The sequence below is a fragment of the Lepus europaeus genome, chromosome 3 (genome assembly GCF_033115175.1).
Source record: "Lepus europaeus isolate LE1 chromosome 3, mLepTim1.pri, whole genome shotgun sequence".
NCBI classification, from domain to species: Eukaryota; Metazoa; Chordata; class Mammalia; order Lagomorpha; family Leporidae; genus Lepus; species Lepus europaeus.
The window spans coordinates 49,427,605-49,443,531 of NC_084829.1; the positions used below are offsets into that span (position 1 = coordinate 49,427,605).

A 15,927-nucleotide genomic window follows, 5' to 3' on the forward strand; every position below is an offset into this window, starting at 1 on the left:
CAGGTTGGAAAAGGTTAACAGATAACAGCTTTTCCCTAGGTAGAGAGACCTGTGGAATTCCCTTTCCCTTTCTCCAGGCCAGCAGTATAGGAATGGAGAGGAGGAGAGAAAAAGAGTGGGGGAGGGAGCCCCGGGAGGAGGAGGAAGGCGGAAAGTGACAGAGGACAAGATGTGAGCGAATGCCCTCACCTTCCCCTATGAATCTCGGCTAGAGGAGAGCATAGGGAAAGGCCCTGATATCTAGGGGCTGAATGGAGTTCGAAATCTCCTATCGCTCAAGATTGCCCACTACCTAGTTGTCTGAGTTTACCTGGAGGGCCAGTATTAGCCTCAACTGAAGATAAGCCCTGCTCACGTAGCAGTACGCAGCGTGAGCAGGTGTCCCTCCAAGAGAGAGACCTGGTCCTCGGGTCGCAGACTGGCCACCAGGAAGCCATAGCAAGCTCAGGGGGTCTCCAGTCTCTCAGCCAACTGCCCCTCCTAATTGCCCTCCCGTTCCTTACAATCCCTCTGGAGTTTAGGTCATGGCTAAGCCGTGCCGGGGGGGGGGGGAGGAGGGATGGGGGGTACTCCGTGTTCTCGGACAGCTGTGGGGTGCCGGACACTTAACAGTCACTTCCACAGATCCGGTCCCGCTTGAGGGAAGGAATACTGACCTCCGATGTCTTCTCAAAATCCCTTGGTGGTTGCCAAAAATGTTACCGGAGAAATTGCAGGGTTCTTGTCTTCGCGCAAGAAAGAATTCAGGCGTGAGACAGAGAGTAGTGGGAGGTAAAATAGCAAGGTTTATTAGGGAAGGGACATCTGTAAGGACAGATGGGCGCCTCTCCAGACAGAGCCTGAGAGACTGGGGGAGGGGGGAGGAGCGAGGTTACATGGTTGAGTAGGGAGATTACACCTGACCAGGCCAGGCAGGCGGCTCAGCAGAGAGGCAGAGGGCTGAGAGCCGTCAATTCTATTAAGGATCAGATCAGCTCTTACATTAACAAAGATAAGTATGATCTTATAACAAAAGCCTAATGGATGCACTATATTTTAAACTTTTCAAGTATCACTTCAAAAATTGAATGTACTGGCCGGCGCCGCGGCTCACTAGGCTAATCCTCCGCCTTGCGGCACCGGCACACCGGGTTCTAGTCCCGGTCGGGGCACCGATCCTGTCCCGGTTGCCCCTCTTCCAGGCCAGCTCTCTGCTGTGGCCCAGGAAGGCAGTGGAGGATGGCCCAAGTGCTTGGGCCCTGCACCCCATGGGAGACCAGGAGAAGCACCTGGCTCCTGCCATCGGATCAGCACGGTGCGCCGGCCGCAGCGCGCCTACCGTGGTGGCCATTGGAGGGTGAACCAACGGCAAAAGGAAGACCTTTTTCTCTGTCTCTCTCTCACTGTCCATTCTGCCTGTCAAAAAATAAAAAAATAAAATAAAATAAAATTGAATGTACTTCCTATGAAAAGTACTCAAGTTGGGGCAGATGTTTGACACAGTGGCTAAGACACCACCTTGCCTACTTCCCATAGTGGATGCTTAGGTTGGAGTCCTGGTTCTGCCTATGATTCTTCTTTTTTAAAAAAAATTTATTTATTTATTTGAAAGAGTTACACAGAGAAAGGAGAGGCAGAGAGAGGTCTTCCACCCGATGGTTCACTCCCCAGATGGCTGCAATGGCTGGAGCTGCACCGATCTGAAACCAGGAGCCAGGAGCTTCTTCCAGGTCTCCCATGCGAGTGCAGGAGCCCAAGGACTTGGGCCATCTAGTACTGCTTTCCCAGGCCATTGCTGAGAACTGGATTGGAAGTGGAGCAGCTGAGACTAGAACCAGTGCCCATATGAGATGCCAGCGCTTCAGGCCAGGGCATTTACCCACTGCGCCACAGTGCCGGCCCCCTGCCTATGATTCTGCTTTCCTGCTAAGGTATCCTCTGGGAGGCAGCACAGATGTTTCAAGTACTTGATTCTGTGTTTCCCAGAAACTTGTGAGAGATCTGTACTGAGTTCTGTGTTCCTGGGATTGGCCTACGTACCTGCTATTGTAGGTATTCTCATTCATTCTCTCTCTCTGTGTGTGTCTCTCTCTCTCTCCCCTCTGTCTCTCTCTCTCTCTCTCTCTCTCTCTCTCTCTCTCTCATAAACAATGAAAAAAATCACTCTTGGATGTTTCCCTCACACATTGTTACTATACTTCTGTGCTCTTGTAGCTAACAAAATATTCATTTTCTTCCTTGAAATAAGCTTAAATATTTCAAAACACAACTGGCTTACTGAGGTCAGTATGAAGAAAGGTTACCCTTAGAAATAATTTTCAAAGAAATTTCTCATAGCTATATATGTACTAAGCACACAGGTATGAGTGTTCTCCATTAGGTGGTATATCTCCTATATAACACTTTAATTTTAGTTTATTCTAGTACATTGTTCCAAGTCTTGGTCATAGTGTATATATATATATATATATATATATATATATATATATATATACAGCTGGCTCAACTTAAAATATTTAGAATTTTTCCTCTGGGTTCATGGTTCTTATGGACATGTAATGTTTTCTTGTGCAATATCTAGTGTTAAAATCATCATCACTGTCGTCGTCAAGGAATGAATGGAAAAGTATTTGTTCTCATTCAGTTTTCTGAAAGATAGCATGTAAAACTTCTATTACATTCTTTAAATACTGATAGAAATTTTGCAGTGAAATCATCTGAACCTAGAAATTTCCCTCCTAGGAGCGTCTGAAATATAAGTTCAAGGTCATTCTTAGCTGTAGAATGATTCATATAATCTATTTCATCTTAGAAGCATCAATAGCTCATGCCATTTCAACATCTGACTAGATCTATCCTATGACTACTGACAAATTTTCCTTTTTGAGATTTTTTGTGCAATTTCTCATTTTTGAAATGGGCCCACTTCACACTGCTGTTATCACTTAAAGAAAATTTATGCTAAGATTTATTACGTTGGCCTTTAATTACTATAGAAAGCTACTTGAAGCAGGATTCTTTAGAGAAAAGAGGATTGTTTTGGCTCACAGTTTTGGTTCCTGAGCATCCAAACCACAGAGCTCATATCTAGATTTGAGCAAGTGTGTCTCTGGTCTCTCTCCTTATTCTTAGAGGACACAGTTGCAGGCGACACATTCTAATGGCCTTATCTAAGTCTGCCCTACCTTTAAACACTATTGTTGGATTAATTTTTATCATCTTAATACCATTAGCATAGATTTTTCAGGGTTAAATCCTTAGATGAGGTGAAAGGAAAATCATACTGAAAACACAGCACTTATCAATGATAAATCTCTCTAACAGAATGATAGTCATAAAAAGTTGCCAAAGTAACAAGTTTTCTTAAGGGCTGTGTTTGAAAATTCTATCTCCTTTTTGGTTTCTAATAAAAAATGAAGGGAGAAGGTGAAAATGTTAAAGAAGAACAAAATAAATAGAACTGGATTCCTTTTTCATTTGAAATTTGATAGATTTGGTGTAATCATTTATCTGGACTGAGTGTAGCTCAAGTCAGTTATTAAAACAGTAAAAACACTGCATTGGAACATCTTTGTGGTTGCTCAGATTAGTTTTTTATTCTAAAAGCTGATTTTTAACAAATGCCATAGGAAAAATGTAGATGCCAAGCTTTAAGTTCATTCTTTACACAGGTGGAAATCACGTAATAGGAATGCAAGGATGTTACAGTCTTTTCTCCTTTAGTGTGTTTCTGGACACAAAATTCTCCATTTTAATCCATTGTGGTGGTGGTGTAAGTCCTGTCATTATATAACTTTCAACATCTTCAGTTTGACTCAATTCATTACATTTAAAGTACAAAATTTCTAACAAAGTCCAGAGGTCATCATGGACTAGGATTCTATGGAAAACCATTGTATGAAAGAGATTTCCGTGAAGATTGAGGAGAAAAAAGATGCAAAGCTGTTGGGAATAAAATTCATAACTAACATAGCTACAATTTCCCCCTGGCTGGTGTCAAGTAACTAATGCAACCCTTCTCCACATTGTCCTGCAGAAGACATACAAGCCATTTTAGTAAATTTTGTCTTCACATAAGCAAGTAGCTTTGCATTTCTCCTTGAGTAATTCATGTTCACAGCCAGCTGTATTCTTCAAGGAGCCACAGTTACTAAGGAGATCTTCAAACTCGCAGCTATTGGCTGTAACAAAAACAGGAAAGTTAGATCCTGGTTAATTTCCTTGGTATAAGCAAAACAATCCATACATTTAAAGTGATTGAAGAAAAGGCTATAAACGAATAACAAGGTAGCATTACTCACACTGTAATAGGGCTCTATGACTTGAGGAAAAGATGAAGTATTTTGGTTGTGCTCAGTGATTATTCTGTCACTTTATTCAAATTCAGTGGTATGTTTCTAAAATGAATTGGCTCACTTTTCTCATTCAGCAATGAGAATAATTAAATCTCTTTACATCCTCAGAGTCCCCTATGGGGGCTAATAGTCACATGCGGCTATTAATACTAAGTGAAACATTGTTTCTTAGTCTTACTACCCACGTCAAAGTGTTCAGAGACCTCACATGATTCTAGGTTAAACTAACACACGTGCATAAAGAACATTTACCTCATCTCACACTATTAGACTGCATGGGTTTTACACTTCAACACTTTCTTTCTGGTAAGTTGTCTTTAAGATGGATACAGATGTAAACAAGTGCAAACATGTCTATTTCCCCCTCAATATTTCCAGTTGGATTCTCACTAAGGGCCCCCAAATCAACAAATCTAAAACTGAACTCATCATACTACCTATAAGAGTGACAATTCTTGGGGCAGCCTCCTTGAAACCCTCCCACATCTAAGTGCAATGGTGCTCCAACTAAAAAATCTAAGGCAGAAACAGGAATTTATGTGAACTACTTTTTTCTTTGGATTAACACTCAACCAGCATAGGTAACAAATCAAATCAAATACTGTTTTCGTTATTTGTTTTGATATTACTATGGTAATAACATACTTTTTTTTTCAAAATCTACATATTTCAAGTTTCCTAGCTGAAGGTCAGTCAATTGTTTCTGCATGCTACTGCAAGAAAGCTCTTCCAATAACATGATTCTAACTTAGCCACATTTTGCTCAAGAAGTTCTTACTCTAGGCAAGTAGTATTCAGCAGTGTTATACATATTATTTGTTTCTTTTATACTCGTTTAATAGTGTTGATATTGTCAATATTCTGAATTACAGCAGTACAGTTGGGTCAGAAAGGATGCTATTCAATGGTGAATACATTTAAAAGGTAAAATTTCTCAGCCAATCAACGCTACCATCCATAATAATTAAAATGTATCCAACATGTTACTTGATGGCAAGTACTCCATTATGTTGTATGTAGTAATTACAAATGCAATGTGACCACTGCAGTGTATAAAATATTTAACACACTGATGAGCTTTTCCTTTTTGCATGAACACATTCTTTATATTGCTTACTTTAGGGAATTTATTAATAAAAAAATGAATTAAGACTTGTTTAAAATAATAGCAAGTTAATTACTTCAAACTTACTACAAAGGCCGTTCTCACAGTGACCAGGGCAACTGGCACAAGGTATTCCTTGTTGGTAAGGAGTATTCTTTCTATTCACATTATTCCCTCTGAAATTTGAAATTTACAATATCAAATATTTTTACTTTGCTGTTGAGCTTACATTGTAAAGGCAGCATCAGCCACCATATATATATACAAAAATAATCATTCATATTTGGGTTATGTAACAAATCTGAAAAATTACAATTTCCAAGTATAACTCGGATAATAATTCAAGTTAATAATATGCTTCCCACATTTATCAATATCTTTGACCATTATTACACAGGATGACCAACAAAATTGAGATCACTAGATTCTAGGGTTGTCAGAGCATATTTCAACTGATTACACCATCTTCATCTTCCAGTAGACCAGGTCAAATTGCTGAGACAGGAAAGGTGATGGTCCTGGGGACAAGGGGTCCCAGTAGGGAAAAGAATATTCTAAATGGATGCAGTTGGAGACCTTTTTGCTTAGTGAAATGAACCATTCCCAGAAAGATAAGTATCATGTTTTCACTGATTTGTGATAATATATGAGTACAAAAAATGTAATGCATATGAGTGAAATTGACATTTTGATATTTGATTATTATCTATAAACTGTCTATATTCCTGAGGAACAGTAGTTTTTCTACTTAATACTTATTGATTCTTTATTTAGTGGAGGATTAAACTTGTTATTATAAAGTAAATTGAAAGCATGTGATTCCAAATATAATAAGAAAAATGAGAAAGAAGGAGGAGAGGGGGTGTGAGCCAGGCGAGGAGAGATGGTGGAGTAGGAAGTAGTATCATTATGTTCTTAAAACTGTTTATATGAAATCCATGAAGTTTGTTACCTTTATATAAAAAATGGATATAGATAAAAAATAGTCAATGTTGTAGTAGTACCATCTTGTATTTGAAAAATGAAAAAGCACCCTAATTTCTCAAAACTGGGGAAAATGATGCCCTGGTATGGTTTTTTTGCTTTGTTTTGTTTTAATTCTAGATAGAGGTAGTTACTTTACGTTGTTAGTAGTGTGTTTGTTTAGTGATATGTGATAGGAAGGTGAGAGTGAGAATTTTATGCTTACACAAAAATGAATTAGTTCAAAAACAAATTTGATAAACATAAATATCCAGGATGTAGTCACTTTATACTCACTAGCCTGCAACTCACTGATGATAATTATCTTAATTAATTTGTAACAACATAGGAGTGCAAATCTCAAAACTGAGTTGGGACATGAGTCCAAGGCAACACAGTTGAAACTCTATCTCCCTTGCATAATATATATTCTGTGTGCAGGCACTTTCAAAAATGTGAAATAGATATAGAAGTGTTCACAAGTATTCACCCCCTTGCTTCCTCTCATTATTCACTCCAACCTTTACTTTAAGCATCTGGCTCCAGATGCCTCACTCAGGGAACCAAGAAGTGAGTTTGGATGCACTCTCCTGAGGACTTGATCCTCTCTACTGATCTTTAGTATCTGCTCACTGTAAAATGTCTTTGAATGTGACAATTCTCCAGCTGGAACCCAGCATCAGCAGGTTTATCCAGAGTCTCAAAACAAATACTATAGGAGGGTTTTATGGGGAACTCCTGCTTGCAGTGGTAAAGAATGTCAAACATGAAGAAAATCAAAGCAGATAACTTGTGAATATTTATTCAATATTTGTATATTCATAGAATTTAAATGAAGACCTCAAAATGTGGTTAAGGAATTTTCTGCAAAATTCTAATCAAAGACTTAATATATTGCTTTTTCAGGATTCCGAAATACATTAAAAGTCTCCTGAAAATATTTTTGAGTCCCCAAATAATTACTTATTTGTAAGGATAATAATATATAAACATTTTCTTTTTTTAGATAAAGAAGAATAGTACCAATTGAGCTAAAATCACATTATTTCTACTGAATTTGCTAATCCATCAACACACCTAGCTTAACTATCAAGTTTCTACACTCTTAGAGTGTGTAATCAACAAGAACAATGATAGCAAAATTGGAGAAATACATACTACATATGTTTAAGGACTAACCCTGAGCCTTGGGGAAGACAACAGACAGGAAAGATATCATTTTTTTTCAAAAATTTATTTATTTATTAAACTTTTATTTAATAAATTTCAAAAGTACAACTTTTGGATTATAGTGGTTGTTCCCCCCATAACCACTCTCACACCCGCAAACCATCCCATCTCCTACTCCCTTTTCCATCCCATTCTTCATTAAGATTCATTTTAAATTATCTTTATATACAGAAGATCAACTTAGTATGTACTACGTAAAGATTTTTAAACACTGGACCCACACAGACACACAAAGTATAAAGTACTGTTTGAAGATTAGGTTTACCATTAATTTTCATAGTACAACTCATTAAGGACAGAGGTCATACATGGGGAATATGTGCAGTGACTCCGGTTGTTGATTTAACAACTGACACTCTTATTGATGTCAGTAATCATCCGAGGCAAAAAAAAAAAAAAAAAAAAAAAAAGATAGCATTTTATAACTCGGGAACAAGAGCTTCTGATTCTCTGAGAAGTTGACAGTATCTTGATCTTGAAGACATTTTGAAAAATGTATTCTCTCTCTACACTGAAATATACTTTTTATTCTACTTTACAGAAATTTTGCTTACTGAATTTATCAAATGTTATATTAATAACATGTCCCAATTATTTTGAGATATTGGATGTGAATCATTTCTTCCAATCACAGGTATGTCTTTCTTATATATTTAATTCTGATGTATATAAGATTTTTAATGATAGATGAAACATTTGAAATATAAAATTGAATATGGGATTATCTGCACTAAACTTTAAAGTGCACACTTACGCAGGGCAATATTGGCAAACGTAGTAATATCTGAGGTTATCTTGATTGGGACAGAAGGCAATTCCACATCCAACACGGTAAGATGAGTACCAAACAAGCTAAAAATCCACAAAGCAAGAAATATATTAGAATATATTACAGGGAAATATTAAAAGACAAATGATAACAAATATAGATGGAAGAAATGTTACTGCTGTATTTTGTAGTCATATACCTTAAGAAAATATTTAAAATGTTTAATCAATGTCATAAAATTCTAACATTAAATTTTCATGGACATTCACCATTCTATCCACTTACAATATAAACAGTATAGAGCATGCTTTCTGATGAGGAGTTTTTCAGAATTGAAGTAAAATGACAGCTCTTGATGAAGCATCAGCCAAATGTCAAGAGTATAGTACATCCGGCCGGTGCCGTGGCTCAACAGGCTAATCCTCCGCCTAGCGGCGCCGGCACACCGGGTTCTGTCCCGGTTGCCGCTCTTCCAGGCCAGCTATCTGCTATGGCCCGGGAGTGCAGTGGAGGATGGCCCAAGTGCTTGGGCCCTGCACCCGCATGGGAGACCAGGATAAGCACCTGGCTCCTGCCTTTGGATCAGCGCCGTGTGCCGGCCACAGCGTGCCGGCCGTGGAGGCCATTGGAGGGTGAACCAACAGCAAAGGAAGACCTTTCTCTCTGTCTCTCTCTCTCTGTCCACTCTGTCTGTCAAAAATGAAAAAAAATAAATAAAAAAGAGTATAGTACATCTACTCAGGTTGTTCCCTCAAAGTGAACATGTAAACTGATAACAATTTGGGGAAGCTTTCTCTATTTGAGCACTTGCGGTAGAGATGCTTTCAAACATTCCTCTTACCTGAGTATAATGTCCAACAATTGCATGGGGACTCTTTGGTCCTACACCATAGGTAAAATATTGGCTCTCATCAAACCAGTTTTGGATTGCATCTGACCAGGAAGTAGGGTCACTAGACATGTAGAGATTCTCACCACATTTTGTACCTAAGAAAAAGCAGATTGTTCATGAGGAGAGTAAAAAAATCATTCAATGGAAATGAAAAAAAAAATTACAACATAAGCATAAATATGCTTCATTCAAACATAGGAACTGAAGTTGCAAACTGTTGATAATACACAAGAAGAATGCCTTTTTTTTAAATCAGCAATAAAACTGATTAGAAAGCAGAACTGCCTCAAACATGGTAGCTGACCTGAACATGCATAACTTTATTGAGAGGATTTCATTCATTAAAAATATTTTTCCTTCCAGATGGTCAAACATGTATTTACTAACATGCTAATTTTTTCTTGTGTGTAAATGCTCCACACTCTTGACTTTGTACTATGAGCTTCTGGAAGACAGCTACCAACTCTTATACTGTCTCCACTGCTGTGCCACCCTCACCAAAGAGTATTCATATCTATACAGGAGCCTGAATAAATGTTTATATACTTTTGTGAAATTTGAAGAAAATGTTTATAATCAGTCTTTAAGAGGCCCAATCAAGGGACAACTGATGTCAGGGGGAAAATAGCTTTCTTTCTTTATTTTTTTAAAGATTTATTTATTTATTTGAAAGTAAGAGTTACACAGAGAGAGAGAGGAGTGGCAGAGAGAGAGAGAGAGATCTTCCATCCACTGGTTCGCCCCCTAGATGGCTGCAATGGCCGATCTGTGCCGATCCAAAGGCAGGAGCCAGGAGCTTCTTCCGGGTCTCCCACGTTGGTGCAGGAGCCCAAGGACTTGGGCTATCTTGTACTACTTTCCCAGGCCATAGCAGAGAGCTGGATCGAAAGTGGAGCAGCTGGAATTCAAACCAGTGCCCATATGGGATGCTGGCACTGCAGGTGGTGGCTTTACCCACTATGCCATAGCGCCAGCCCCACAATAGCTTTCAAAACTTATAAATCATCCCTTAATCAGGAAATCAAAATATTATTTAAGACCAAATCCTCCTCAGAGAATTCCACATGTGCATGATAGCCCAGAAATATTTCTCTATTTTTTGCAATCCACCCTATATATATATATATATATATATATATACGTATATATATATTTATTTTATATTTACAACATGTATCATATATATAATATATGTGCTTTTGTAATTCAAACTCTACAGGCTGTTTACAGAGATTTTAAAATATTCTTGGGATTCTTTGTAAAGAGAAGTGAAATTAAGAGTCTAACCAGAGACTTGTAACTTAAGACCATTTGTCTCAGTTTTTTACTGAATGCTGTCATCTTTCTTCATAATTGTATTATTATCATAACAGCAACAATATAAATAATAATAGTTCACTTGAAACAACAGGCAAATTACCCACTGATTTCAAATTAGGCTTGCCTACATGGATCCCAATCTTGATAGTGTATGTATTTTTCATAAAGTTAATGAGCACATGTTTCTATCTCTTTTGGTTTTTTTATAATCCTTGATATATATTATTGGCTTTTTTCAGTCTAAATAATATTCTGTACATTGGTGGCACTCAGTACATACAAAATACTTGATTATTTGATTTAAAATATTAATGATCATACTCAAAATATTAGTTTTATGTGAATTTTAATATGATGTATTTTAGTATGATTAAATAGTAAAAAAAAGTTTAATATTTTTAGAACAATACTAGGGACAATCAACATAATTTAATGTATTTATGAAGACAAAATCAGATTTCAAAACATTGAACAATGATATAAAAAGAACAGTGATTTAGAAATAAAAAATTTTCTGGTATGACACCTTTTCAGATTGTGTTCTGGGTTTGTCACTTAACTTTATAAACACGATTTTCTAACTTTTAAAATTGCAAAATAAAAAAAACCCACACAGATGACACATGACTTAAGTCTGAGCTAGTTGAGAGGAACAAATAATATGTAAGAAATTATTTGCATAATGTAAGCAATAAAGAAGTCCAAAATTGTTCATATCTTCACTATCTCTGTATCTCATACAGTTTTGAAGAGAGATAACTGTATAAGCAATCTATATTCACAAAATCTTTTTAATGTAATATCCCACCAAGGTCCACTTTTGTTTTATCTGTTAATTATTCAACAAATATTTCTAATTTACTTACTGGTTTTTCGGTCCTCTGGGTCACTGTGCTCTAAAGTGCACTTATTTGCCCACTTTTGAGCATTTACTGTTGCTTCTCTGCTCCATTCCTAAATATCATAGGAAAAAAAATACACAGATTCACCACAATGAGGCATATGCCTTATAATCTGATTGGTAGACTGATTATATCTTAAATCTTCAATATTATCTAATTATCACTGCTATTAATTTTTTTTTTTTTTTGTATTTTGGGTGTTAGTGTTTCTTTGTCTGCCACAGCACCAGTTTCCACAGGAATTGAAGTCCATAGATGGTGAATCTAAGGAGTGAAATATCTAGGACCATGTTATTTAAGAGAGCTAACCAGTCACAGCTAGGATTTTAGGCAGGTTGATAACCTAAATATGGATACATATGTGAAAAATTCGAATTATATTTTAATACTTGTATCCTGGCCTGGGTTATTCCCAACTCATTTTGTATACCACTGCATTTATATGGGAGATACCAACTTTCAGGGACTGTGACCTGGGAAGTTAACTTTTATTTATATAAAATACCCCTGATCTCGAAAAGTGAAACAAAAAGGTAAGGGAGATTCTTTGAGATGAGAGTGGGAAAGAAAGTGAACAGAAAAACGGGCTGGATTTTTAAAGCACAAAGAACTGAAAAGAGGTGATTCCCAGCTGCCTGCCCCTTTCACTGCTGGTACACTGGTTCACAGCACTACCCATCCATTATCTCCTCTTACCATCTTCAGCATGTTGCTGGCAGAGGGAGAGACTGCTTTCCTTAGCTCATTGTGTTTGTTTACAATCTCCTTTTGCACTTGTGTTTGGGTGGTTAACAAAGCAGTAAAAGCTGGATCCTAGAGAAAAATAAGAATTATTTTTAATGCTTTTGAAAATTATAATAGTGAATAAATCCATAGAAAAAATCATGTGCATAAGATTTAGCTCATTTATGATGATACAGAATTATTAAAAACAAATAGTTTTTGAGCACTTCCAATAAAGATGAAACAAATTATGAATTTTGTAGAAAAAAGAGAAAAGAAAAGCTTTGACAACAGGGAGCAATTCATGGCACAACAAATAACAACCTGTATTGGAGACACAAATGCAAATTTCTGGCTTCAAGAAATTTTTTATATGATTTTTATACATATAGGGCATATGATATTTTAGAACCTTAGGACATATTCATTCCCATTTCTTTTGACTGCAGCAAAGTGGCATAAGGGTGGAACCCGAAATTCATCTTGGGACTTTCTTTGCCCTGAGAAAAGGATTTGTATTTGCAGAAAGAATGTTGAGGGCCAGTTGAAGTGCATGTCTCACATTCAATACTCAACTAAAATCATTCTACCTACTATGTGGCAGATTTTATGTTTTTTTGTTTGTTTGTTTGTTTGTTTGTTTTTTAAGAAGCTTTGCAATGTTTTTAAAAAAATTCCTGGCTCCTGGCTTTGGCTCAGCACAGCCCCGGCCAGTGTAGGAAGATATCTCTCTCTCTCTCTCTTTTTCTCTCTGTCTCTTTCTCTTGCTCTCGCTCTCGTTCTCGCTCTCCCTGTCTCTGCTGCTTCTCTGTAACTCTAACTTTCAAATAAATAAATAAATCTAGAAAAATAAAAAAGAAATGGGTGATATTGAATTAATAATGTATATTATTTATAATGAGGTGAGTGGTGATTTCCAAAAAGACATGTCATGTGCTTATCCCCAGAATATGTGAGTGTTATCTTATTTTGGAATCAAAAAAGGCACTCTTTAATGATACAATTAAAGGTCTTAGATTGAAATCATCCTACATTATCCAGTGGGCCATTAATCCAGTGACCCATATCTTTATAAGAGACACACAGAGTGCAGACAGCAGTGTGAAGATGAAGGCAGAGATCAGAGTGATGGAGCCACACGTTTATCAATGCCAGGGACTGGCAGAAGCCACCAGATGCTGGGAATAAGGCAAGGTGTTGATCCCTCCTGGAACCTCCAGGAGCATCCAGTCTCGAAGATACCTTGATTTCAGATTTCTGGCCTCTATAGCTGTGAAAGAATAAATTTCTGTCGTTCTAAGTTACAAGCTTATGATCTTGTGTCTCAGTAGCCCTAGGAATCAAATACAATTGTAAACTAAATATTCAAGGTACTATCATTTCATCATTATTGAAATTTATTGCTATTGTTTCTATACATCTTTGAAATATGGCATCATACTTGCGCTACGGTTTGTCTCATTCAAGCCTCATTTCAAGTGTTTAATCACTACATGTGACTGTCAGCTATGTCAAGTCCTTTGAATAGCCAATGAGAACCTCGTAGCATACCAGACACTTCCATCCTTGAAGTAGTTTGCTATCCACCTAGTTGCAGATAGTGCTGAGATTATTAATTTCAACCTTACCTTTCCTTCAGTGGGTAAAGATGGAAGCAGCACAGTAACCAGAAACAACACCACTGGGAATAAAGCCATTGCTAGAAATTAAGCAAAAGAAAACAAAAGCCTGCATTAGATCAAACAGTGCATGGATTTCTGACTAAGAGGAAGAAAAATCAATGAAATTATCTTGCTTATCCAAAGGAACTGTGACCTGCAAATTTGCTAATAACATAACTAGTGAATAATTGACACAGTTCCAGTAAAATCATAGTGGAGTTGATCCTGTTTGTACTAAGGGCAGCAGTGAATAAAGTGAAGAATTTGACTGATGCCTTTAAGGTGCAATTATAAATGATAGGGACATGTTACCTTCTTTATCATGGTTTTGTTACCCTTATCTTATCAAAAGGAAAATATGGAAAAAACTCCACATTCCTTCATAGTTATTCATAGTACTAGCATCTATTATTCATCTCTATGTTTTGGAAAAGCTTACTTTCAATGTGTACTATTATTAAGATTTATTTTTATTTATTTGAAAGGCAGAGTTACAGAGAGGGGGGAAGAAAGGGAGAGAAAGAGAGAGAGAGAGAGAAAGAGAAAGAGAAAGAGAAAGAGACAGAGACAGAGAGAGAATGTTCTATCTGCTGGTTCACTCTCCGGATGCCGGTACTGCAGGGGGAGGCTTAACCTCTATGTCACAGAGCCAGCCCCCGTGTACTGTCTTTTGATTTGCTATTTTATATGAAAAGTATAGTTATTTGTCCATTTTATGTATATCAGACTGCAATCAAGATTCCAGGATTGTGACCACATAGACATATATGTGCAACCAGTTCATTAATTATTTTTCTAATGGAACTCTTAGAAGTTGTGTTAATTTTCTTCCTTATACTGGTGTGTAATCTCAAATTTCCTGTGGAGAACAAAATGCAAATACAATCAATGTATTAAAAGTTTAGCTGTTCAAGGAAGTTCAATACATGATTTGGTACACAGATAATATTTTCATTAATTTTTGAAAAGTCATTCAGCATTTCATTGTCCATGTTGTTCTTTCTTAATGCATCAAAACATCCTAGACATTTCGGATGAAACAGGAAGACCATTTCACTTAGGAAGCACTCATCTTCCTGCCATTAATCTACTTCGCTTATTTTGTTCATTAAAGTCTGCTTTGATTTGCTTCCAATGTGTGAGACTGCACTCCCAAATTCTTGGAGGTAAAGAAATTCTTCAAAAACTCATTTGTGATACATCTCAGACTTCACCAATTTGTAAATACGAGGCAATTGGTCCTCAGTGGTATGCCAGTTAAACGAAGAAAATGAACATTTGTTAATGGTTTAGGATAAAACTTGAAGTGTAATGCACTTTGCTGCTTTCTTGGGTATTACTCTTCTATTTTACAGATGAAAAAATAAAGGCCTAGATCACTTAACCCTTTTTCAATGCTAACTTTTTATTCAATATCAGAAATTAATCTTAATCCAATTCAAACTCAATGTACACTGAAAGAGACATAATTTCAACTGGGAAAAGCCATCAATGAATCATTGTTGCAGCACAATGGAGCTTTGCTGTTCCTATTTTAATAATTCATACACTATTGCATAATCATATATGTAATAGAAGTAAAACAATTAATATGGAAGTATATATAACATAAACAAATAGCAACATTTTAAATCTATTTAAGGTGATTTTAATATAATTATTAAAAAATAAAAAAGCAATACAGACCGGAATTAAGGAAATTATTTTTAGAATGAATATAAAAATTCATTGGATACTACATCTTTGTTTTGTAATATTCCTCTTTAATTTTAAAAGTTTTATTGAAATCATTCTTAATAAAAGTTTATCAAAATTTTAGAAAATTATATATTTACTAAATATATAATTTTACCCATAGCAACCTAAAAATAAATGGCATAGTAGAATATTCTTAAAATAAATGAGTTATTACTCACTGTTGGTTCTCATAGCAGGATGTAATATCTGTTTTAACTCTAGAAAGGACAGTGGAGAGAAGTTATAGGAAAATATATATTGTACCCATTTCTGTTTTGGTAAATTCTGGTT

At 36.4% G+C, this 15,927-nt stretch overlaps 1 protein-coding gene across 1 annotated transcript; it reads right to left on the reverse strand.

The window, feature by feature from the left end:
* Window positions 1-4,032: 4,032 nt before the first annotated feature.
* On the reverse strand, window positions 4,033-15,846 carry LOC133756906 (cysteine-rich secretory protein 2). The gene is made up of 8 exons (XM_062187522.1): window positions 15,816-15,846; window positions 13,867-13,937; window positions 12,212-12,328; window positions 11,480-11,567; window positions 9,243-9,388; window positions 8,387-8,484; window positions 5,527-5,615; window positions 4,033-4,160 (listed from the first exon to the last, which is right to left on the reverse strand). The coding sequence occupies exons 1-8, from the start codon at window positions 15,826-15,828 to the stop codon at window positions 4,033-4,035; spliced, it is 750 nt and encodes a 249-aa protein (XP_062043506.1). The 5' UTR covers window positions 15,829-15,846.
* Window positions 15,847-15,927: the final 81 nt, after the last annotated feature.

Excerpts from the sequence above, each read along its gene's own strand:
- LOC133756906 (XM_062187522.1), bottom strand. Across the intron at positions 12,329-13,866 it reads CTTTACCCACTGAAGGAAAG|GATCCAGCTTTTACTGCTTT; the intron begins GTAAGGTTGAAA and ends ATTTTTCTCTAG. Across the intron at positions 9,389-11,479 it reads CCCAGAGGACCGAAAAACCA|GTACAAAATGTGGTGAGAAT; the intron begins GTAAGTAAATTA and ends GCTTTTTCTTAG.